Below are 25344 nucleotides of genomic sequence, written 5' to 3'. Positions count from 1 at the left end.
TGGAGCTGGGATCACTGACCTGTGTCACACCCTGCTCTGGGTTCCATTGCAGCACTGGGGATTTTAATAGGAATATTCTGATTTTTGCCACAGATCACCTCCTAATTCCTTGTTCAACTTGCTGTTCTCTCACAGAACAACTGTCTGAGCAGACCAACCATCTACCTCATTCCTGACATGGAGCTGAAGCTGGCCAACAAGCTGAAGGACATTGTCAAGCGTCACCAGGTGAGTGTCACGCAGCACAGTTGTACCCAGGGCTGGTCAGCTCTGGGGGAGACCCCTGGCCTAGCCCTGGGGTGTCTGAGGATGCCTCTGGAATTGTTTTTATCCTCCCATGGGGGCTGAATCCTGGCTGTGCTCTCAAAGCAAACCTGGACCTGCTGCCAGAGGGCTCAGTGTGAGCTGGGGGCAGGCCCAGCTGATTTATTGCTTGGTACAGGTTTGTCCAAACCTGAGACTGAAGCAAAGAGTGAGGCAGCTGTTCCAGATGTGTGGGACAGCAGAAGGAAGCCTGACTCTTGAAATGGTCGCTGGATTTTTGCTTTATTTCACACTTTGATTGCTGGTGCTGAGCAGAGCCCAGGCAGCCTCAGAGATCCAGCACCTTCCTCTCGTAATTCCAGGTGCTAAAGGATGGCTGGAGCAGCATGATGGCTTCATCTCTTAGAAACATAAACAGTCTTCTCACTTGTCTGGAGAGAAATAGCCTGGAATGTGACCTCTGGATGGTCTGATGGCTTTTGTGTCAGGACAATTTACAGGCTGTAGCCAAATAGTTTCTTTTCCAGATTTAATGTATTTCCTGTGTTGTGATTATGAACCATTGTCTCAGCCTCAGTTGGGCAGATTTTCACAAGTTGCTCTTAATTATTTGGCTGACTCAGGATGGGTGTTATTGCTTAAATTACAGTGAATGAGTCAATTTTCTTTTCATAAAGGAAGTCTGTAGTGAGATCCACGCTGTATCCATGAGTGATTTAAGGGATTTTTAAAGCAGTTTTGTCTCTACGGGGATGTGAAGAGATGAAAACAGAAATTGTCCCTAATTCTTCTTTTGGGCTTTCCTTTGCTCTGCCACTGAATTCTCATCATGTCACTAACTTTGCTTCCTCACTGTCTTGGTTATTCTCATTTTTTAACCCCTTGCTGTCAGCTTGCCACTGCCCCAGCCCCGTGCCTGTGGCTCCCTGGTATCCCAAGTCCTTTTTGCTCCAATTTCTGTTATTTTCCAGCTCCCTCCTTTGCTGTTGCTCAGAGTTGCCCCTACCTCTTTTCTGAGCTGTGGGAGCTCCTGGAGTGGGAATTCTTGCCCTTCAGCCCCTGCTCCCAGAGTATTTCCACATCCCAGTCCCACTGTGCCATTCTAATTCCTCCTGCTGCTGCTGCCAGCCAAGGATGGGGTTCGCAGCTTGTTGTGCTGTTCAGTCTCTTACGCTTATGGGATGTAAGTTTTGAACACCAGCTGAGTTTTGGGGTGATGTGTTGAGGGTTTCTCATGAGTTTCTCCTCTTCTTCCATGTTTCCCACAGGGAACAGTCACTGAAGAGAAATCCAAGGCCACCCACCATGTGTATCCAAGTCCTACCTCAATGGATGATGGTAATGTTCTGGGACAGTTCTGAAGTGGGAATAGTCTTGTAATTAATGCCATGAGGAGTTATGGAAGTGTTCACCAGAGCTGTTCCCAGCCTGCTCCTGAGGAGCCCTGCTGCATTATGGATAATGTGCATGGGGAGGTTTAGGATTTGGGAAAATTCCTCCTGCCCAGGGTGGAGTCCCAATCCCTGGAGGGATTTCAGAGCTGTGTGGATGTGGCTCTTGGGGACATGGGCCAGTGCTGGGGAGTGGCTGCACTCTGTGATCTGGGAAGATTTTCCATCCTCAGCGATTCCCTGATTCTGAGTGGCTGGCTGTGCAGGAATTCTGGAGGGAATGCTGGTACAGTCCTTGTGTGTGGGTGCCAAGGAGAGCTCCTCCATGAGGCTTGGCTGTGTTAAAGTTTACTCTGCCTGCATGAAGTGCAAGGGCCAACAAAAGCAATTTCACAGCTGCCTCTTTCAGCAACTAGAAAAAATATTTCTTGTTTTTTTCATCTTAAATGCATTTAATTACCTGGTGGGTCACTGTCCTCAAGGCCAAGTTGCACAGGCATAAATAAATTCCCTTTCCCACATTCCCTGGCCTGTGCTGGCCACTAGATGGAAGTGGTCCCTGCAGTTTGCAGGGATCAGGAATGGTTTGTGCTCAGTCCCTCTGGCAGCACCGTGCCCAGGCTCAGCCCTGTGTCTGTCTCAGGCTCTCAGCAGGGTGGGACAGAGCTCTGAGCCCTGGGTTACACTCTGGGGAACAGCCCAAAATTCCAGCAGGGATTACAGCTACGTGTTCACATCCTCAGGATTTCTCCTGCAATGCTTCTCTGGGCTCTGTTCTCAGGATTTGGTTTGCAGGGCTCGGTACTTGAGAGCTGCAGGGATGGGTGGGATTTTGGGCAGGAATTCCTGGCTGGGAGGGTTGGGCAGGCCCTGGCACAGGTGTCCAGAGCAGGATGGAATTCCCAGAGCAGCTGGGGCTGCCCCTGGATCCCTGGCAGTGCCCAGGGCCAGGCTGGATGGGGTTTGGAGCAGCCTGGGACAGAGGGAGGTGTCCCTGCCATGGCAGGGGTGGGATTGGAATGAACTTTAAGGTCCCTTCCCAGCTCAGGCCCTTTAGCAGAGGGGTTTGCAATAACTTCCCTCTGACTCACTGTGGAAAAGTGAATTATTGTGCTTTTCCCTCCACATCTGACCTGGATCTCGTTCCCTTTGCAGATGAGTGGTTGAGACCTGTGATGAAAAAGGACAAGCAGGTGCTGGTACATTGGGGCTTTTTTCCAGACAGGTAAAGAAAGCTGGGGGAAAAAACAAACCCCAAGTTTTAACTATTGTTGATGGAAAGGTCTTGATCCCAATGTGCCAAGCTTGAAAAGAATTAACCATTGATTTAAAGCTTGAAAAGAATTAACTATTGATTTAAAACTGCAATATCCACATCCAGTTGTGGCACTGGCACGTGGGTGAGGCTGGAAAATGAATTCTGCAGAGCCACAAGGAACTGGTTGGAGATTGAATCAGATTTTAAAGCTGGAATGAGCCTTTCCTTAAACTTTAAAGGGAGAACTTCCAGTCTCTGGCTGAACTTTGACAAAAAGGTTTCACTCCAAGGGTTGTCTACAGTCAGGTGCCAGTGACTGTTGAAGCATCCCTTTGAGAACCCCACCCTGTGCTGTTGGAACATGTTAAAATTCAGTGTATGTGCTGTTAGGAACTTCAGTGTATTTGCAGTAACTGGTTTCTGAGCCCAGCCTATGGAAGATCAATCAAAACATTGATAACCCAGTATTGACTTCTGTTTAATTAACTTTTTCAGGCCACTAAAATCCGTTCACACCCCAAATTCCTAGGAACTCTATCTCATCTGGGGCTTTCAGTGGAGGAGAGCAAACAGTAATCACACTGTTTTATTCCTACAGATGAAAAGCCTTTAAATATTTTCATATTTCTATCAGTAGTCAAGTTTGTATTGGAGTTTTTAAACCAGGTACACATAAAACCAGGAATGCTGTGTGCACATCTTTCCTTGCCCCTGGCTTCTCCCTGTTCCTCAGCACCTGGTGTTGGATACAGAGTACTTTGGCTTTTGCTGTTGCTCAGTGCAGTTTGTTAACAAATAGAATTTTGGGAATCACGTGGAAGAGTGAATATAAATAATGAACTGTTTCTAGGACAGGGTGCAGCTTCCTCCCTTCCAGGAACCCAGTAACTCTTGCTTTGAAGTCAGAGAACAGAAAGAAGTGAATTAAGTTAATGGCAGGGCTTGGTTGGGTGACTCAGAGCTGCCTTTACCCCCTGAATCTCTCCAGATTTGCACTTGAGGCTGGAGCTGGTTCAGCGGGAGGGTTTTTAAATTCTAACGTGCATTTGACACCCCGGGGCCCTCCCGTTGCCGAGGCACAGCAGGATTATTCCCCCTGGGAAGGAAGCCCTGCAGTCCCAGCAGTGGGATCTGCTGGGAATCCATTGCTGGTGGCTGAGCTGCTGTCTGCTGACCCCTCTCTAGCTACGACACCTGGGTCCACGCCAACGAGCTCGACGCGGAAATCGAGGATCCCCCGATTCCCGAGAAGCCCTGGAAGGTAAGGCTGGCTCTGTCCTGCAGCTCCTGTGCTGGGACAGCAGCTGGGTGTTGGCACTGCTTTGGTTGTTCCTGCACTGTCTGTCACCCCTGGCTGTGCTCTGTGTGTGCTGCTGGGCTCCAGAGTCACGGCAGCCCAGGCTGAACGGACCTTGGAGTCTGTTCAAGCACCTGGAACCACTGGAAAACAGGATTTTGGAGTATAAACCTTACTAGGAATAGTCAGAATCGTATGAAGTATTAATAATAAATCAGTAATAAATTGTATAAATGGCTCTAAAGCACCAGGAGTTTTTTCAGCTGTGTAAACCAAACCAAGGTGGATGTTATAATCCTGGCAGTCTCTCCAGGGAACGGCCAACTCTTCCTCATTTTTTGGTGTTTGTGGCACATCTGCCAAGGGGATCTGTATATTTAGGGGGTTTTGATGGTAATTTTCAGCATCCAAAGAACACAGGTAACCCAGAGCTGCTGTCCCAGCTCTCAGAACTGACCTCACATTTCAGGAGGCCTGAAAATGCTTCAAGAGCAGAGGTTGAATTCTGCCAACTGAGCCCTGCTCATCCTTTGTGGTCTTGCCTCGTGACACTGCCAGGAGTGTGTGTGAAACCAGTGGCAGAGATTGGGGCATTCAGACCTGAAAAAGCTCTGGGAATGTCCGTAATCCTGGGAGGTCTCTCATGGAGTCATTTCTTCCCAAAGCATCAGGCTCTCAATGTCTCCTGTTCTGCAGGTTCACGCCAAGTGGATTTTGGACACTGATGTGTTCAATGAGTGGATGAATGAGGAGGATTATGAGGTGGATGAGAACAGGAAATCCGTGAGTTTTCGCCAGAGGATCTCCATGAAGAATGAAGAGGTGAGTGGTTCTCTGCTGAGGGACAGCAATGTCCTTTGTCTCTGGAATAGGGAGGGATCCAGGGACACCTCAGAGCCCCTCAGGGGCTCCAGGAGAGCTGGAGAGGGACTGGGGACAAGGGATGGAGGGACAGGACACAGGGAATGGCTCCCACTGCTTGGATGGGATATTGGGAAGGAATTCCTGGCTGGGAGGGTGGGGAGGAGCTGGCACAGGGTGCCCAGAGAAGCTGTGGCATCCTGTTTTGGGGTGGCTTAAGGAGATGCAGCCTCCAGCTCTGCAGCCAGAGAATTTGGGAATAACTCAAAGCTCTGCTCCCTCCCAGCCCGTGCGGAGCCCTGAGAGGAGGGACAGGAAAGCAGCAGCCAGTACAAGGAAAAGGAAACATTCCCCTTCTCCACCCCCCACTCCTGTGGAGTCCAGGAAAAAGACAGGGAAGAAAGGGTGAGTGTCTGGAAGTTTCCAGAGGCCTGGAATTTGAGGTGAAAAAAAATGAGGAAAAGAAGAAGTTCAAGAAGTGTTTATGGGAAAACTCTGTGACCTGGGGTTCCATAATTATTTCTGGATAGGCTTGAGGGATTATTCCTGAGCAGTTGTGCAATTCCTTACTCTACCAGTATTTTACCCAAATAAAAACTTTAGTTATGGGGTATTATGTGTGGGTATGGAGGGGAGCACTTAAGAGTTAAATTCAGGTTAAAATTAATTTAATTTAAAAATAAATTAAATTAGGTTTATGGACCTGTTGGGCTCTAAGGAGACCAAACTGGAAACTTTATCAAGAATGAGTTGATAATGTGAATTCCTCCTTGCAAGTAAAGCCTGAGCTGGGGTCTGTGAGGGGGCATGGGGCTGGTTCTCTGTTCCCAGGGTGGTCTCAGGAAGGTTTGACCCTCCTGTCCTGGCAGCTGAGCAATGTTCAGAGAGCATCTCTGTCTGCTCTGTTCCAGCCAAGCATCTCTCTATGGGAAGAGGAGGGGGCAGAAGGAAGAGGATGAGCAGGAGGATCTCACCAAGGACATGGAGGACCCCACCCCAGTGCCCAACATAGAAGAAGTGGTACTTCCCAAAAATGGTAAAATACCGGAACAGTTTGGGCTCTTTGAATGTGAAAAATTGAACTGCATTAAAATTGTGTAAATATTCTGTCAAATCTTTGAAATCATGGTCATCTCTGCCCATAAATTTATCTAGTCAGGGGATGTAACAGCTGAAAAGGGCAGCAGAGTCACCTCCTTCTGGCCTTTTAAAATACAAAACTACATTTATAAAAGACACTTTTAAAAATAGATTTGCAACGATCTACTTGAATGTTTTATTTCACCTGTTCACGTTGGGGTGAATGGAGTTCTCTGGAGCAAAATATTTCCCTGCCAAGTCTCCAAAAGAAGGATGTTAAATGAGTGGAAAATGTGCTACATGCTTTTAGTCCTTTTCAGGGAGGTGGGCAACAATAATTCTGGGAAAAAGAATTCCTTCTGCATCCTTGAGAGCAGATTATTGTGGGAATCTCTGCACTGGGGTGTTGGGTTTGCACTGAAGCCTCGTTGTGTACTGGGCAGGTTGGGAGGTGCAGATCCTGCTCCGTGTGGAGCTGGGAATGCTGCAGGGAGATGGGATAAAGCTGTGCTCCTGTGTGAGAGCACAGGCTGGAGGATTCCCTGTGTGCTGCTGTCTCATCACTGGCTGTTGTTGCAGTGAACCCAAAGAAGGACAGTGAGAACACGCCCGTGAAAGGAGGAACCGTGGCAGACCTGGGTAAAGCCCCTGCACCCCTGCCCCAAGCCTCGCCCTCCAGTCCTGCCTGCAGTCAATATTCTAAAATATATTTTAAATATTTCTCAATCTCTCCATTTGAAAAGCAGTCTCTAGTTCTGCTAGTCTGTTGAATTGATTCGTGTTTCAGACCTATTCAAGTTCCAATGTACCAACTTTTCTCTTCCCTCATAGGCTGTTGGTATTTTTATTTTTTTAACACAGCATACAAGCTCTTTTCTAGGAGATTTTTGTTTTTCCCTGGAAATCAGGGTAAATCACAGGTTCCCTGAGCTTTGCTGAGCCTTGACATGAGATACAAACTCATATCCCATATCCTATTATACAAGAGTCACCTAGGACACTGGGAAAGGAAGTAATTAATTATGAATTCTGAAGTGTTGAGAAATTCTAATTCTCCTTCCTCTGTGTTCTCACCTGTTCCCTGGTCTGGGATAGGTAAAGGTGTAATTGCTTTAGTGATGTGGGATCCACTTTGTTTCCCTCCTCCCTTCCTTTACAAAAGAAATTAAACATTCTTTCCAGTGAAACAGTTGTGTTGCTGGAAGGCTTGTGAGCGTTTAAATGAGTTTTTTGGTGTAATTCTCAGTGGTTTTACCTTGCAGATGAGCAGGATGAGGACACAGTGGCGACTGGAGGGAAGGTAACAGCACCTGCTTCTTCCTAAATTTGGTAACAAGGGGGATTGTGGAATCCCAGGTGGTTTGGGCTGGAAGGGACCTTGGGGGCCACCCAGTGCCAGCCCTGCCTTGGGGACACCTCCCACTGTCCCAGGTGCTCCAGCCCCATCCAGCCCAGCCTTGGGCACTGCCAGGGATCTGCTCTGGGAATTCCATCCCAGCCCCTCACCAGAATTCCTCCCCAGCATCCCATCCAACCCTGCCCTCTTTCTCTTCAAAGTGTGTTTCCTGTGTCCTGTCAGGATCTTAATCTCACCTTCAGTAGCTTCACCTGTACTCATTTTTAAGTGATCTATAAGATTAAATCAGTTACTGACAGGTTTGAGGGCTTGTTACTAGAAAACTCTCCAGATTCTGTGGGATTATTTGATATTTTTAAATCTAGTGTATTAAAAAGGAGAATGAGGAGATAGATGCCAAGTACTTTCCAAGAAGCATTTTTCAGATGAGAGGCTTTGCCCTTTTTTTTAGCTTTTAGGACTAAATCTAAACCCTGCTTTGATTTCCTGATCATTTCAACAGAGCTGCAGGGATAGTTTCTGTATTGAATTGCATTTGTGGCATGCCAGGCACTATTTTTATCAGTTGTCAGATGACTGAAGGTGTTCAGAGTGATACCTTGTTGTCTTTGGGGGAGCTCAGTCCCAGATAAAGCTCCATTATTGATACCAGGGACTCCTTAGGGTCTGGCTGTGGCACTTGGCTATTTTTAACGTGGCTCAAACAATGCCTGAGTTGTTTTGTGCAGTTCTTGTCACGTCCTGACCCTGTTTTGCTGCCTCCTCATGAGTATTTGGGGTCAGGAGTTGACATTTGCTGGGACTTGAGTTGCAGGACGAGTTCCTCACAGGAGGCTTCTGTGAGCAGCAGAGAGGGACCAAAGCTGTCACAGAATCTGGGTGGGCTGGGGGAGCTCCTGTCCTGGCCTCTGTGTGCTGTGTGTCCCCTCTGTGTGTGCTGTGTGTCCCCTCTGTGTGCTGTGTGTCCCCTCTGTGTGTGCTGTGTCCCCTCTCTCTCTGTGCCGTGTCCCCTCTCTCTCTGTGCCGTGTCCCCTCTCTCTGTGCCGTGTCCCCTCTCTCTGTGCCGTGTCCCCTCTCTCTGTGCCGTGTCCCCTCTCTCTCTGTGCCGTGTCCCCTCTCTCTGTGCCGTGTCCCCTCTCTCTGTGCCGTGTCCCCTCTCTCTGTGCCGTGTCCCCTCTCTCTGTGCCGTGTCCCCTCTCTCTGTGCCGTGTCCCCTCTCTCTCTCTGTGCCGTGTCCCCTCTCTCTCTGTGCCGTGTCCCCTCTCTCTCTGTGCCGTGTCCCCTCTCTCTGTGCCATGTCCCCTCTCTCTCTGTGCCGTGTCCCCCCTCTCTCTCTGTGCCGTGTCCCCTCTCTCTCTGTGCCGTGTCCCCTCTCTCTGTGCCGTGTCCCCTCTCTCTGTGCCGTGTCCCCTCTCTCTGTGCCGTGTCCCCTCTCTCTGTGCCGTGTCCCCTCTCTCTGTGCCGTGTCCCCTCTCTCTCTCTCTGTGCCGTGTCCCCTCTCTCTGTGCCGTGTCCCCTCTCTCTGTGCCGTGTCCCCTCTCTCTCTCTCTGTGCCGTGTCCCCTCTCTCTGTGCCGTGTCCCCTCTCTCTGTGCCGTGTCCCCTCTGTCTTTGCCGTGTCCCCTCTCTCTCTCTGTGCCATGTCCTCTCTCTCTGTGCCGTGTCCCCTCTCTCTGTGCTGTGTCCCCTCTCTCTGTGCCGTGTCCCCTCTCTCTGTGCTGTGTCCCCTCTCTCTGTGCCGTGTCCCCTCTCTCTGTGCCGTGTCCCCTCTCTCTCTGCCATGTCCCCTCACTCTTTGCTGTGTCCCCTCACTGTGCCATGTCCCCTCTGTCCCCCAGGAGGACGAGGACCCCAACAAGGGTGACCAGAGCCGCTCCATTGACCCTGGGGAGGACAATGTCACCGAGCAGACCAACCACATCATCATCCCCAGCTACGCCTCCTGGTTCGACTACAACTGGTGAGGGGCTCTGGGGGAGCCTCCCCCCTTCTGTTTCCTCAGCTGCTGAAGGAGCTCACTCCTCTGGAGGTCTGGTTCCTGTGCTTTGTGCTGAGATCTTCCTGGCTGTTCTCAGGGATTGGGAATGAGGAAGAGAATTTCAAACAGCAGAGGTCTTTGCTCTGCCTCCTCAGCAGTTTCTGCTTGCATCGATTTCCCTCTGATTCCCACCTTAGTTCCTTTACTTCTCTAGTCGTTGTGTGACCATTCTGTGTTTATCTCTACTGCTGAAACCCTTTTTATTTTGCTTCAGAACTTGACTTGTAGGAGAAGTCACTGATTCTAGAGGGAGGATATTTGTTGTATAAATAATCCATGGAATCGGGGCTGTTCCAGGGTCTGACACCTGAACTGGTTTTGTTGCAGCATCCACGTGATCGAGCGTCGCGCGCTTCCGGAATTCTTCAATGGGAAAAACAAGTCCAAGACTCCAGAAATGTGAGTAAAACCTGGGAATGTGGGCAGTGGCAGTGTGGCAGGATAAAGGAGCTTCCCATTCCATGAATCCTGTGGGCACAGCTGGGTGTGTGTGAGGCTGATACTTCCTGTAGAGAGGGACAGAGCCCCTGACAATGTTTGAACATTGTTGTGGTAGAGATTAAAGTTTAAACATCAAAGTGGTATTTACCAGTGGTTATCTGAGCTCTCCCTGGAGCCTTCTCCTCTCCAGGTAACCATTCCCATCTCTGCCAGCCTGGAGAGGAGAATTCCTCCAGAGATTGTCCTCGTGCTGGAATCTCCCACCTCAGGGGTGGCTGTTGGGCTGTGATGCTTCAGGTTTGATAAACAAACAGAAATTATTGAAGTTCTTTTTCCAGGGGCCTGGTGGTGTTTGTCCCCTGCCCCAGGAGGCCCCTGGGGCTGAGTCTGGGACAGGGCAGGAACAGGTCAGGCTGAAACAGCAGCTTCTGGCTCGAGAAAAGGGGAGTTTGGAACTCTGAAGATGAGGCATTGGGATGGGGCCTTGGGAAATTGGGATTGCTCCTCCTTGGAGTCTTTCAGGCCTTCCTGGACAAAGCCCTAAGAAACCTGGTGAAACATGATGGCTTGAGCAGGAGCTTGGCTCAGACACCCCTGAGACCCCCAAGGATTTCCAGCCTGTGCTCTGTCCTCACAGCTTGTGTGCACTCTGTGTGAGTGCAGAGTGACCACAGCTGGATCCCAGAGCCCAGCATGGCTTGGGCAAGGCTCTGCAGACATCCCCTTGTTCCTCCCCCTGCCATTCCCCAGTGCCTTTGTTCCAAATCCACCCAACACTGGCTGTTCCAGCACTTCAGCTGCCCAGGAAGGTTGGGGGTTTCTCAGAGCGAGAGGCAGCAGACAGCTGGAGTGTGGAAGGAGTGTTTCTGTCCTGGATGTCAGCCTGTGATTGTCACTGCAGGCCCAGGCACCCTTCTCCAGCCTGGCATCACAGCATCAGCTCCTGCTGCTCCTCCCTGGGCTGCCACCGGCTGTTGCTGCCAGAGGAGCAGCCTGGGGACTCCTCCCATGCCTCATGGCATCCTGGAGATCTGCTTCTGGTGCCATTTGGGGATTGCAGGAGCAGCACGTGGTCCTGGCGTTGTGTTTTGTTGTGAAATAAAAGAGGAGCATCCCTCTGAATGGAGATGAGGCGCCTCCAGCTGAATGTTGAGGCCAAAACACCGTGCTTGGGGAGCTCACACAGGTTCATCCTTGTGACAGCAGAGCCTGGGGGTGGGCCCTGGCTGGAAAGGGATTGAGCTAAATCCTGCTTGACTTCTCTTCTCACTGCTGACAGGGTTTAGCTGATGGGTCCTGTCATGGCTCACAACAATCTCCCTTCAGAATAAACCAGGGGATGTTTCTGTCTTGGGCTTCTCTCTCCACCTCATGATGTGACCTTTGCTAATAAATGCTAATTTCTGCAGCCAAGACCTGTTCCTGATCAGGTTCTTCCCCTCCTCCCCTGCAGCATTCAGAAATGTTCCTCAGTATTCCTCTGTGGAAGAAACTCCTTTTTGTTTCTTGTCTCCCAAACATCCCACATGGAGCCAAACACCTACTCCAGCAATTTTCTTCCAGCCAGTTGCACATATGATTTGGTCAGGAGGAGGATGTGGGATTTTGGCAGGGACACGTGCTTGCAGCATCTGCCTGCTCAGACCTTGCCTGGATGATTTATATTTTTGGTTCCCAGCTGCTTCATGCACTGCATGTGAAACATTCCCCCCTGGAATTTTCCAAAGGCAGAAATCTGCTTTAAAAACCACTGTTTTACACACAGCTTTGCATTGGATACTCACTGGATTGAATCCTGGAATAGTTTGGGTACAAAAGGACCTTAAAGCCCTTCTCATTCACCCACCTGCCATGGGCAGGGACACCTTCCATAGTCCAGGGTCTCCAAGCCCCATTCAGCCTGGATGATGCCAGGCTTTGGTAGGGCTATCAATAATCTTATGGCAGGTTATTTTCTTTGGGATAATTTGTATCAGGAAGCATCAGCACATTCCAGAAACTTACTGAAACGGGGCAATCTCTCAGGGATTGTTTCTGCTCCAGCTGTTCCCAGCTGTGCTGGCTCTGGGCTCTTATCCTCTGCTTTTCAAAGATCTTTTCCTCTCCATGTTGCTGTTCTGCCTCATCCCTTCATCCATTAAAAACTCCACATGCAGCCACAGCAGTGTTCCATCCACTTCTGCTCTTCTGTGCAGCTTTTTTCCTTCATGCAGGGATGCACAAGGATTATTTATCCTGTTCCCATGTGGAGACCAGACCCCGTTATTTTCATCCTGCAGCTTCTGTTCTATTGTGGGAATATGTGGTCAGCGACCAAGTTCCAGCAGTTAATTGTGTGATTTACAATTTAAACACGTTTCCATGTGCTGCTGATCCAAACACAGGGGGAAATTCAGAGTGAAGCAGTCTGCAGGAGAGGGAATTCCACTTTGCCTGTGGGTTTTGGTGGCGGTTCTGAGATTTGACCAGTGCAGTGTTGGTGTTTCCCCGTCGGTGCAGGGTGTTTGGGGGTGGATGTTGAGGTGCTGAGCTGGCTGGGAGGGCAGGGGGTGACGTGGTTGGGGCTGTGTTGCAGATACCTGGCCTACAGGAACTTCATGATCGACACGTACCGCCTGAACCCGCAGGAGTACCTGACCAGCACTGCCTGCAGGAGGAACCTCACCGGTGACGTCTGCGCCGTCATGAGGTGACAGCTGCCTCTGGGCTGGGCTTCTGCAAGTTCCCAGGCATCAACAATGTCATGGAATAACTGAGGGTGGAAAAGCTCTGCAAAGAGTCCAGGCTGTGCCCCATCCCCACCAGAGCACTGAGTGCCACATCCAGGCCTTCCTTGGACAGCTCTAGGTCACCTCCCTGGGCAGCCCCTGCCAAGGCCTGACCACCTTTTCCATGGGGAAATTCCTCTTGGTGTCCACCCTGAGCCTGCCTGGCCCAGCCTGAGGCCGTTCCCTCTCCTCCTGTCCCTGTTCCCTGGCAGCAGAGCTCGACCCCCCTGGCTGTCCCCTCCTGTCAGGGACTTGTGCAGAGCCAGAAATTCCCCCTGAGCCTCCTTTGCTCCAGGCTGAGCCCCTTCCCCAGCTCCCTCAGGAATTCTCCATCCCATTCCCAGCTCCCTCAGGAATTCTCCAGCCCATTCCCAGCTCCCTCAGGAATTCTCCAGCCCATTCCCAGCTCCATTCCCTGGACACTCTCCAGCCCCTCAGGGTCTCTCTTTGGGGCCCAGAGCTGGACACAGCTTTGGTTTATACAGCACACTGCAGTGTCCTCAGGTGTGCACAGAGCTCCTGCTCTGGGATTTGTTTTGCTCTTTGGGATTAATGAAGGACTAGAGGAGCTCCTGGGTGTGGATTTGATCCTGAAACATCAGCTTTGTTCCTCGTCACCTCCCACACGAAGCGCGAGCGAAGCTGCGGTGCCGAAGGTGGGATTTGTCCTGTTTTTCCCAGGGTCCACGCCTTCCTGGAGCAGTGGGGGCTCATCAACTACCAGGTGGATCCCGAGAGCCGCCCCATGGCCATGGGGCCCCCCCCGACCCCCCACTTCAACGTGCTGGCCGACACCCCCTCGGGGCTGATGCCCCTGCACATCCGCACCCCGCAGGTGAGCGGGGCTGCCCTGCCGGGCTCTGCCCACTGGGGAACATCCTCATCCTCAGCAGCTGGCCCACAGCCACCCACACACTGCTCACACACTGCCTCTGATGGCTTGTGTTCAGCTTCTCTGGCCAGTCCCTGTTCTGGTGAGTGTTGGTGTGAAAACCCTGGGTAACTTCCAATTCCTGCTCCTCTCCCCTGTGATGTTTGTTCCCAGGTTCCAGCTGCCCAGCAAATGCTGAGCTTTCCTGAGAAGAACAAGGAGAAGCCAACTGACCTGCAGAACTTTGGCCTTCGCACAGACATCTACTCCAAAAAGACTTTGGCCAAGGCAAGTGTCCTGGGGCTCTGCCTGCAGCTCCCAGCCAGCTTTGTTATTCCTCAGGTGCCCCCAGTTTGTGTCACTGAGGTGACTTGTGTTGCTTCTCCACTCCTGGGTTAGATGTTTCCCATCCCTGTGCAGGACACTAGGGTGGGAGGTTGTGCTGGAATTCTGATTTTCTGGGAATAAAGACATGGACAACTTCCCAGACCAGTCCATGCTGTCAGTCCTCAGATGCCAAACTCGTTGTGTTCCTGCATGTCCTGCTGGAACGGTTCAGCATCAGCAAACCATCCAATGATTTTCCATCCACCAGAGAGCTTCCAGCAGGATCTGTGCCTCTCCTGTTCTCCAGGCTCTGGTGTGGGTGTCCAGGGGAGGTTTGGGCACTGTCACTGCAGAGTGTGACACAGGATAATTCAGCCTGGGAGGCACCATTACAGTGATGTGTTGATTCCACAAGCTCCTGCCTTTCCCTGTGTGTCCCTGGAGGTGCTGAGGGAATGGCACAGTGGCTCAGCACAGCCTCCAGTGGGAATTGGGAATCTCCAGAGCTGGATTGTGCCTCCCGTGGGTGGCATCAGGCTAATTCCATGTCATCAGTTCATTATCCTCAGAGGTCACTGTTTAAACCTAAAAAAGAACTATTTAAACGCTATTTACCACTTGGGAACATCCTTTAGAAACCCCACAAACCCAAACCAGTTCTAGAGTTATTTTTCATAAGCCTGGTTCCATCTCACATTTCATGGATTGACTTTCTCACTCGTAAGGGGAGGTATAAATATTCTCCAAATTGATAAATCTGTTGCTGGTTCTGGGCTCTGGCTCTGTTTACAGGAGCTGTGAACTGGAGCAGGTTTGTTGGCAGATTTCCCTGTTTGGTTTCTGTCTGCTGGGGGTTTTGGCTATGGAGAGCAGCAGTTGTGTGACTCACATTGATTCATGTTCTCTGTGGGTTAATGAGCTGCTTGAGATGCATCTGGAGAGAACATTTATTATCCTAAACAGCCTCTTCCTTTCAGTCCAGCAGTGGTGCGGGTCCTGAGCTGCTTTTGTGCTGGGTCAGGGTGTCAGCAGGAGGAGTTTCACCCTGCATTTGGAATTTTTATCCAATCTGAGCCTCGAGGTGTAGATTTGGGAGCAGCAATATCCCTTGGAGCAGGTGATAGCTGGAAGTGCAGATGATCCCGCTGGGATTACTCTGCCTTCTCACACAGCTCATCCCCCTGTAAAGAGTTGTTACTCCTCTCCTGAGATAGTGATGAACTTGGAGATAAATTAACTTATTTTGGACCAGCCCATCTGCCTCCAGCACCCAGAGGGGTTTGTTTTTCAGGGAGATCCTCTCTGCTGTGTGTGCAGGCAGAGATCAGAGGGAGAGGAGGATGTCACATCCCTTTGCTCCAGCATGGTGGGAAGCTGGGATGTGTAACCCCAGCTGTGCCTTCACTGAGGGGTGAATCCCACAGACCCCTGCCTGGGGCTCAGCTGGAAGGAGGAGGTTTCAGTGGATCAAATCACAAAAATCTTCCCCTTTCCTCCTCAGGGTTTTATTCTACAAGGTTTTGTGTAAGAAGTCCTGTTTCACCTTTATTTATTTTTCCCTCCTGTCTTTTGTAGAGTAAAGGGGCGAGTGCTGGCAGAGAGTGGACAGAGCAGGAGACACTGCTGCTGTTAGAGGTGAGTTCATGAGGCCAAAGGAAAGGTAGCAAACCAAACCACAAGGGGTGCTTCAGGCTTTAAAAACCCACATGTGCATTTTTTGGGGTTAGATGACAGCTGCCATCATGGCTACAAGAGTGATGCTACCAAAAAGAGATGGCAGGAGCATCTCTGTGAGAGGGCTGCCTGTGTCTAAGGCTTGGTTCTAACTTGGGCCTGCAAGCCAGAAATGAAGCATTTAAGAACTTTGTATAAGTCAGGAGCGGGTTTTGCAGTGCAGAGAAGTGTTTTCATTCAGCTGGACTCACTGACAGCATGAAATAATGTCAGTAATTCACATAGTGGTAAATAATTCTGGTAAATTACTCAGATAAATACACTCAGATAAAAACACTCAGATAAATATCTGGAAATTTTGATTTCCAAGCCATGCCATAGCTCAGGGAAACAGCTCATTTAGGAAGTTGAAGTGGTTGAAAACCAGTTGAGGCCATGGAGAATGGAAGTTCTTTGGTAGCTCCTTCATCCCACATCTCCTCCTTGTTTTCACTTGGGGTGTTCTTGGAGCTTTTTCTGGAAATCTACCAAAAAAACCCCTGAGATGGTTCCATGAGGTTCCTTCCAATGAGCTCCAGGAGCTGCTGCAGGTTGGTGTCCCCAGGTGGCTTCAGGTGAAGCAATTTAAAGTTCTGCCAATTCCTCCAAAGAAAAGATCTTCTCCCCAGCTTTGCTTTCACAGGAACTGATGTAGAGGCTGCATGGCTGATGTTTTCTTTTAAAGTGATTCAGAGTTCTGAGAATTCCAGTTTGGGGCTCTGTTTTTGTTGAGTTTTATTTGCAGAGCTCAGAGCAAACTGCAATTGCCTGGTTGTTTCAGCTTTTTTGTCTTGCCATGTGTCAATAAACCCATTGAAAAGTTAATTTCTTGGGGAAAAGCCTGGAGGATGGACCTGTGTCAGTGCCAAATCAGCAGCTGTGATTTAGTCTTCATACATATGGAGTGTGGTCATCAAACAGCCAAAATCTCCCTTTATTTCCTATTTATTTTAGGTTGATATTCAGTGTTTAGCCAATACTTTTCTATTGGCACATGGGAAAATTTTGTTTATGGGGTGTAAACAGCTGTTTTCCATGGCATTCATGGGAGGAGAAACAAGGCTAATGGCTTGATATACTGACTTCTTTCCTTTTTTATTTATTTAAATGTATTATTTAAATATTTAATATTAATAGTGCTGTTATTTAAAATTCATTGGTTTGTATGTTTTTAGCTCATGATCACACACGAAATAATCCAGTGATATATCCTGTGCTTACAAAAAATAATCCAAAAGCCCCCTAAATCTTGAGATTGCAATTCTATTTAATGAGTTTAAATTAATAATGTTTTTGTTCCTCCTTTTTCACGGACTTGCTCTATGAATAAATCAGTAAAGAGTATATCAGTTCAAGCATAAGTAATTCAGCTGTAACAAGCCAGCTCAGTCCAATTAAATCCTCAGGGTAGCTTTGGGCATATAGATAGGCAGTGAAGTTCCAAATAATAAATCGTATCTGAAATAATTCTTGGCCTTCTGCCTGTTGAGTGAATAATTTGGGGGAGGAAATAGAGTTTTCCTCCTCCCTGCACAGCCCCCTCGGTGTCTCCACGGCTCAGGCAGAGTTAAATGCATTTTCAGCTATTTTTAGGAAGGACATTTATTGCGAGCGAGGGTTTGTCTGGCAGGAAAACAACAGATGGGGAAGGAAAGGAGCAGGAAACAGAAATTTGGGGACTGAGAAGCAGAGCTGGTCTCAAGTGCCAGAGGGGTTAAAAATGGAGACAGGGACTGAGAGCCCAGAGATGAAATTAGGGAAAGGGAAATAAAGGCTGAGCAGAGAATAAAAACCTCCCTTGAGAGTGACCTGCTGGGCTGAGCAGGCTCTGATGCACTTGGAATCCTTGGGAGATCCCAGGGGCTGGGAGAAGGGCTCAGCAGGGTTTGGGAATGTGGATTCCCATGGTGAGGAGCAGGCTGTGGGGTTCAGGGTCATTCCTGATCCCAGGGGCTGGGAGAAGGGCTCAGCAGGGTTTGGGAATGTGGATTCCCATGGTGAGGAGCAGGCTGTGGGGTTCAGGGTCATTCCCCATCCCAGGGGCTGGGAGAAGGGCTCAGCAGGGTTTGGGAATGTGGATTCCCGTGGTGAGGAGCAGGCTGTGGGGTTCAGGGTCATTCCTGATCCCAGGGGCTGGGAGAAGGGCTCAGCAGGGTTTGGGAATGTGGATTCCCGTGGTGAGGAGCAGGCTGTGGGGTTCAGGGTCATTCCTGATCCCAGGGGCTGGGAGAAGGGCTCAGCAGGGTTTGGGAATGTGGATTCCCGTGGTGAGGAGCAGGCTGTGGGGTTCAGGGTCATTCCCAAGCCGAGGGCTCCTCCTGTGGAGCTCTCCCAGCCCTGCCTGGCTGTGCTCCCCAGCCTGCTGCTCCCACTGCTGGGATCCAGCAGGAGCCACCTGCAGAGCCACCAGGGCTGTCCCAGCCCCTGTCCCAGCCCCTGTCCCAGCCCCAGCAGTGACACCTGCCTGGAGAGAGCAGCTCCAGCCAGCTCTGGGCTCAGGAAGGCACTGCCCACTCAGGCAGTTCTTCTCCACTTTGAGCCGTGGTGGATCTCTGATGCTTTTGGGTTGAATTATCTGTCCTTGGGGCCAGTTTGTTTCTGTATCTTTGCAACCAGCAGCATTTTCATGACCTCAGCTGCCCCTCTGCAGCCACAAAGTGCCCGAGGGCCCCGTTCAGGTCAATATTTTGTCCTTGAGGAATTCTCAGAGCTTCTGTTTTAACTGAACAAATACTGAAACACTTTTCCTGCAGAGCTGCTCTGAAGACAGCAGTGTGTTTGGAGGGGACTTTAGAGCTCATCCCACCCCACCCCTGCCGTGGGCAGGGACACTTCCCACTGTCCCAGGCAGCTCCAAGCCCCATCCAGCCTGGTTTTGGTGTTCCATAGAGGCTGTTCCATACTCTGGGCCCTTCCCAGACTCTGAGCACCAGGCTGGTGGCTCAGTCTGGATCTTCCACGTGTCCCTGGGAAGCGTTGTGTCCCTGTGTGCTCTGCTCTCCCACCTTGGGCGTGTTCTCAGGAGCTCAGGCACATCCAGCCCAGCTCCCAGCTCCCCCTCCCTGCTCTCAGAGTTAAGTCAGGCTTTGCAAGGTTGAGATTTCTCAGAGTTCTCAGCCTTGTGGGAGAGACTTACTTGGGAAAACTCATTTTCACACATTGAGCATCTTTTGCCAGAAACTCAAATGTCTTTTTTTGCCTTCTCTGGGTGACTGCACCGTGAATCCTCTCAGAAATGTAAAAGCTAATGGTTCAGGATATGTCAGGATATTTATTTTATCTGTCCAGATACTTCACTAAAACAATTATCAGGGGAAAAAATGGCTTGTTAAGGAGTAATAATTTCTTAGGCTGTGACTTGGAGGGTTTTACAGGATTAATGTGTTGGTTTTTCAGGAGCCAGTGCAGGGCCTTCAGTAGCTCATTGCTGTTAAATTGTTTTAAGACTTTTCTTGAGGAAGTTTAAAAACTTAAAAGTTTAAAAATTCAGAGTTATGTTTTTGATATGATCTGGAAGTTCTCACTTTATCAGGTGCCTTATCTAGCCAGTAACGATTTGTTAGCCCCAGTGTTAAGAGAAGTCACACTGGTGCACAGCTCCTGCAGAACTGGTCTCTCCTGGCTTCAGGATGTGGAATAGATTTCCCTCTTTTCCCCTGGTGGATTGGTTTGATGCTTTTCCACTTCCATAACATCTGTTGAGTCTAAAGACTGGATTTCACATCTCAGCCAGCCCACATCTGAAAAACAGATCCTGTTCCTGCCCCAGCGAGCTTTCTGTGTTCAGGGAGGGAAGGCAGGAGCCCCTGTGGGGGGAGTGGTGGGAATTGAAGAATTGTGAGATTTGGTAGGACAGGCAGATTTAGTTCTCTGTGAGGCAACACCTGCTGTGCAAATAGCAGTAAACCCCAAATCTTCTGGCAATTCTTTCTGATACAGTCACAGCATCCACTCCTGTGACGATCCCTGCGGTTTCAATGTCACTCACACCCCAGGGAAATCCTCATATTTCTTACTATTTCCTCACATAATGTCCCCTGCAGATAATCTTGATAGCAGCACCAACACCTTTAGCAGTTGTCCGACCCCCATTTATTGCTCCATCACCACAGCAAGCAGTACAGAAACCCTTTTTGGCCGTGGATTTCCCCGAGCAGGCCGTGCCCAGCCGCCCCTCTTGCCTTTTGCAGGCTCTGGAGATGTACAAGGACGACTGGAACAAGGTGTCGGAGCACGTGGGCAGCCGCACGCAGGACGAGTGCATCCTGCACTTCCTGCGCCTGCCCATCGAGGATCCGTACCTGGAGAACTCGGACGCCTCGCTGGGACCCCTGGCGTACCAGCCCGTGCCCTTCAGCCAGTCTGGCAACCCCGTCATGAGCACCGTGGCCTTCCTGGCCTCCGTGGTGGATCCTCGTGTGGCCTCGGCTGCAGCCAAGGCTGCCCTCGGTACGGGACAGCCCTGTGTCCCTCCCTGCCCTTGTGTGTCCCTCCCTGCCCCTGTGTGTGTCCCCATCCCTGTGTCCCTCTCCATCCCTGTGTGTGTCCCCATCCCTGCATCCCTCTCCATCCTCGTGTGTGTCCCCATCCCTGCATCCCTCTCCATCTTCGTGTGTGTCCCCATCCCTGCATCCCTCTCCATCCCTGTGTGTGTCCCCATCCCTGCATCCCTCTCCATCCCCGTGTGTGTCCCCATCCCTGCATCCCTCTCCATCCTCGTGTCCCTCCCTGCCCCCATGTGTGTCCCTCTCCATCCCCATGTGTGTCCCTCCCTGCCCTTGTGTCCCTCTCCATCCCCCTGTCCCTCTCCCCTCGTGTCCCTCTCCATCCCCGTGTGTGTCCCTCCCTGCCCCTGTGTGTGTCCCCATCCCTGCATCCCTCTCCATCCCTGTGTGTGTCCCCATCCCTGTGTGTGTCCCCATCCCTGTGTGTGTCCCCATCCCTGCATCCCTCTCCATCCCCGTGTGTGTCCCCATCCCTGCATCCTTCTCCATCCCCATGTGTGTCCCCATCCCTGCATCCCTCTCCATCCTCGTGTCCCTCCCTGCCCTTGTGTCCCTCTCCATCCCCCGTCCCTCTCCATCCCTGTCCCTCTCCCCTCGTGTCTCTCTCCATCCCCATGTCTCTCCATCCCCCGTGTCCCTCTCCCCTCATGTCCCTCACCCTCGTGTCCCTCTCCCCCTCGTGTCCCTCTCCCCCTCATGTTCCTCTCCCCATCATGTCTCTTCCACCCCCCTGTCCCTCTACACCCCCGTGTCCCTCTCCCCCCGTGTCCCTCTCCCCCCATGTCCCCTCCAGCCCCGGGGCTGCAGAGTTCTCAGTGACGGGTGAAACAGGCGAGTTGGGGTCCAGGTTATGTAGGAAAGGCTCTGCTGCTCTTCCCAGTGTTCCACTTCCCTGGAATCCCGTTTGCAGCCAGCTCTGCTGAGGCACAGCTGGAATCTGGTGTCCAGCTCTGGGCTCCTCAGGACCAGGAGCTGCAGGAGAGGCTCCAGCAGAGGCCACAGAGATGTTGAGGGCTCTGGAGCGTCTCTGGTGAGCAGAGACTGCGGGAGCTGGGCCTGGCCAGTCTGGAGAAGGGAAAGGCTCAGAGGGGATCCCATCCATCCACACAAATCTCTCCAGCTGGGCCAGGAGAAGGGGCCACACCCTGCCCAGAGCCAGGAGCCAAGGAGCAGTGGCCACAGAGCAGAAGGCAGCAGCTGCAGCTGAGCAGGAGGAAGAGCCTGGAACAGCTGCCCAGGGGGGCCTGGAGTGTCCCTGTGTGGACACATCCCTGTGTCACCTGCTGCAGCTCACCCTGCCCTGGGGGATCTCCAGAGCCTCCCAGCCCAGGCACTCGGTGTCCAGGTGGCTCCAAAAGGCCACTGAGTGCCCCAGAATGGCTGCTGGTGCCTTCTGCCCTCACTGATGTGTTTGCAGCTGGTGGTTGGTGTTTCTCTGGCCACTGTCACCAGTGCAGCTCTGGGGAAATTCAGTGTGAATCTCGCAGTTTCCTGTTTTACCTGTGTGAAATAAATTGCCAGAGATTCTGGAATTCCCAGGCTGGACTGAGCTGGAAGGGGCCTTAAAGGGACCTCCCGTTCCACCTCCTGCAGTGGGGCAGGGACATCTGGCCCTAGAAGGTTCAAGTCTTGAGTGGACATTTGATGTATCCACTTGATAGAATAGTTCCTCTCAATTTTTTCCTTGTTTTTCCACATAAAACACCATTTTATGTAATTGGGAAGAGACTATTTCCTATCACATCTGAAAGACAAGATCAGCCACCTTGTGTGACAGGAGGGAACTCTCAGATGTTTGAGAATTCCCTTTGTCCCAGGGTTTACCTGCACACCAGTGAGAGAAAATGTGACTTAATCTGCTGCAAAATCCCCAGAATGTCTCATTTTCGTGTCCCACAGAGGAGTTTTCCCGGGTCAGAGAGGAGGTGCCCCTGGAGCTGGTGGAAGCCCACGTGAAGAAGGTGCAGGAGGCAGCTCGAGCCTCGGGGAAGGTGGATCCAACCTACGGCTTGGAGAGCAGCTGCATCGCGGGCACCGGCCCCGACGAGCCCGAGAGGATGGGTGAGTGCTGCATCCCACGGAATGCTGCAGCTGGGGCAACCTGGGGGCATTTTCTCCTGAGTCTGATGAACCCAAAATTCACCTCCAGCAGGAGATGGACCCTGTGGGTAGGGAGAAGGGGGTGGGTCGTTCTGCTCACTGCAGGATTGACTTGGACTCTGAACAAAGGAATTCAGGATATATATTCAGGATATAAAACCCAAATACCTTGGGTTGTAGGAGTTTGTTTTCCTGCTCTCACTATGTGGAAATGCTGTTGCTTGGGATGCACAGAGCGGACTGACTGAAAATAGCAGAGCAGGAATTTCTGTTAGTTGGGGTGTGGGAGGATGCTGCCTTGGTGGTGTTAGAGCAGACTGAGGGGTTTGGGCAGTGTTTTAAGGTGAACCTGGTACTCTGGGTGTGTTGCTCACTGTGGAGGCAGCAGGAGAGGAATTTCTGATGAAGAGCTGGCACATGGTAATGCAGTCCTGCCTCTGCTTGGGCTGGAATTCTGCTGGGCATTACCTGTGTGAGCTAACAAGCTCTGGTTTAATTTCTGTTGTGTTCAGCAAATATTCTGCTATTAAGTCTCTCTTCTCTGAAACCCTGGCTGGTGGAAATTGGTTCCTCCTTGCTCTGGAGTGTCAAAGCAGCTCCCAGGGAAGTGAAGCCCTGAGGTCCCCTCAGTGTTGGCCCCTGGTGGCTCTCCCCAGCAGGAGGAGCAGACACAGTTCACTCCATCCCCACGGCTTTCTCAGGCTTTGCTCTCCTCATTTGGTTACAGGTCTGCTGCCTTGTCACTGTTATTTTCCTCTCAGCCCTGCTGGCTCCTGCTTTGTTCAGCTTATCACAAATGATTTCAGTGAATTTACTGACTGGAGGTGGAAAGGCACGTCTGGCTTTGGGAAAAGCTGGGCAGGATGTGATGGAGCTTGACTGGGAGGCTGGGTTTGGGATGTGCTCCTGCATGGCACAGCTGACCTGCTGTCACCCCATCCAGGGACACCAGCAAGGTGCCAGACTGTGGGGTGGCATCACAAGGGACTGGGCTTGGTGCTCCTCACTTATCAACTGCTACCCATGGAGGGCTGCTGTTTGTAGCACTTCATGTCCACTGCAAAACTACCCAGTACATCAGATTGCAAAATGCCATTTAAATCACCAAGATGGTTTTTAATTCGAAGAGAAGCAAACAAACCCTTCTGTCACATATCTCAGTTGTGCACTCAGTGGGACAGACTTGCCACGAGGCAGCTCACTGCTGTGGGCTGGTGTGCAGTGTGTGCTGGAAAGGGAAGAGAAACATCTGGAATGTCTGCTGCTCCCTGTTCCTCAGAGCTGCCAGCAGGCATTGGAGTTCTGCTGGAAGGACAAGGCTTTGGGGTTTATTTACAAGTCAGCTATAAGCCAAATCTGCATCATTCTGTCTGGGGCTGAGTTTAATTTCATAGTGGTTTTAAAATAAGGTCAGCTTAAGTTAAATTTTTTTTCCAGTCTTTGTTCCCCTTTCCCACATTCTCCCAGTACAGGTGTAAGGACTTCACAGGATCATTTCAGCTGGACTCCCAACCTCCCTGGGCAGCCCCTTCCAGTATTTAATAACCCTTTCCATGAAGGAATTCCTCCTGATGCCCACCCTGAGCCTCCCCTGGAACGTTCTGAGGCCATTTCCTCTTGTCCTGGAACACATTTGCCACTTTGAGTTTTCCCCATTGCCAGGTTGCAGGTTGGCCCTCTTTGATGCTTTCTCTGTGAGAATTTGGGCCCAGGCTGGAAGTGGGGGCTCTGTGGGGTCTCAGGGCAGATCCCACCCCACAGTTATTTGGGAGTGAGCAGCATGGGGAGCTCGGCCCAGCCCTGCCCCGGCGGCGTTAATGCGATTTGTACTGGGCTGTGACTAATGGAGTAAATTAGGACAGGAGCAGATGGTTCTCCCTGGGGGAGCTGCTCAGCCTGAGTGAACTGGGTCACTCAGAAACGTGTGGTGCCTCCCACCCCCCAGAGCTGGGCATGGAACCCCCAGTGTGGCACAGATTGTCCCATGGGGTGCTCGGACACCAGGGCTGGTCCTCAGCACGCTGTGCAGGGCTGGAAACATCTGCCTGGGCTTCCAGATGGGAATGAGAGCTCACTGCCTGCTGTGGTGTCACACAGTCAAGGGATGCTGGGGTGGAGGGGACCTCAGGGATCATCCAGTGCCACCCCTGCCATGGCAGGGTCACCTCCCACTGTCCCAGCTGAGCTCATCCAGCCTGGCCTTGGACACTGCTGGGGATCCAGGGGCAGCCCCAGCTGCTCTGGGAAATCCATTCCAGTTCCTCCCCACCCTCCCAGGGAACAATTCCTTCCCAATATCCAATCTAACCCTGGCCTCTTTCTCTTGAAAGCCACTCTGTGTCCTGTCCCTCCATCCATTCTGTAATGGAATCACAGAACGCTGGCTTTATATTTAAATGCAACTATGGAGAAATAAAAGTATCTGCTTAAGGTTCCATACTAGAATTAAAGTTCATTAGTTGTTATATTTCAAAAATAAAATTCTATCAGAGCTCTGTAATAATTTTAAAACTATTTAATATCAGTGAATTATAGTCAATATGGATGTGAAAAGGGAAAATGACTGGAACAGATTGGAGGAGCTTAAGTTAATACCCAAGAATCTCCTAAGTCTTCATTGTTAGGTTTTCTGAAAGCTGGTGATAATTCCTTTTAAGTTGATAAAGTGAGGCTTCAGTGGAGTTCTGAGGAGACTGGAGTGGTTCAGATGCTGTGGTGAGTGTGGTGGACTCTCCTGCTTTCATAGACTCTTGGAAAGGTTTGGGTGGGAAGGACCCTAAAGCCCATCCAGAGCCACCCTGCCATGGCAGGGACACCTCCCACCATCCCAGCATTCCAGGGATCCAGGGACAGCCACAGCTGCTCTGGCCACTCTGCTCTAAGGTTTTAAAACAGTTCCCCACAATAAATATTGAGACCTTCCTGCCCCAGTGCAGGCTGTGGAACAGAATCACTGGAGTCACTGAGAATGGCCCCAGGGAAGCAAAGATCCAGCTCTTCTGCCTGGGATTAAGCTCAGAGAAGGGGAAAATCCAGCACACCTGTGGTGGTTAATAATTTCTAGCAGGTCTTTG

At 50.9% G+C, this 25344-nt stretch overlaps 1 protein-coding gene across 1 annotated transcript in view; it reads left to right on the top strand.

The window, feature by feature from the left end:
- The window catches only part of SMARCC1 (SWI/SNF related, matrix associated, actin dependent regulator of chromatin subfamily c member 1), a 66776-nt gene that overhangs the window by 13043 nt on the left and 28389 nt on the right, over positions 1-25344 (top strand). Inside the window, exons 5-21 of the mRNA XM_058831486.1 lie at positions 136-228; positions 1533-1602; positions 2811-2880; positions 4099-4174; positions 4907-5032; positions 5358-5476; positions 5983-6107; positions 6731-6790; positions 7414-7451; positions 9346-9467; positions 9873-9944; positions 12562-12675; positions 13436-13589; positions 13800-13913; positions 15528-15587; positions 19856-20114; positions 22070-22231. Of these exons, the coding sequence (XP_058687469.1) occupies positions 136-228; positions 1533-1602; positions 2811-2880; positions 4099-4174; positions 4907-5032; positions 5358-5476; positions 5983-6107; positions 6731-6790; positions 7414-7451; positions 9346-9467; positions 9873-9944; positions 12562-12675; positions 13436-13589; positions 13800-13913; positions 15528-15587; positions 19856-20114; positions 22070-22231 (1834 nt within the window). The remainder of the gene's footprint in view (positions 1-135; positions 229-1532; positions 1603-2810; positions 2881-4098; positions 4175-4906; positions 5033-5357; positions 5477-5982; positions 6108-6730; positions 6791-7413; positions 7452-9345; positions 9468-9872; positions 9945-12561; positions 12676-13435; positions 13590-13799; positions 13914-15527; positions 15588-19855; positions 20115-22069; positions 22232-25344) is intronic.

The sequence above is a fragment of the Poecile atricapillus genome, chromosome 2, assembly GCF_030490865.1.
Source record: "Poecile atricapillus isolate bPoeAtr1 chromosome 2, bPoeAtr1.hap1, whole genome shotgun sequence".
Lineage (NCBI taxonomy): Eukaryota > Metazoa > Chordata > Aves > Passeriformes > Paridae > Poecile > Poecile atricapillus.
The sequence above is the reverse complement of the archived record's forward strand: the minus strand, read 5'-3'. Positions and strand labels throughout refer to the sequence as shown.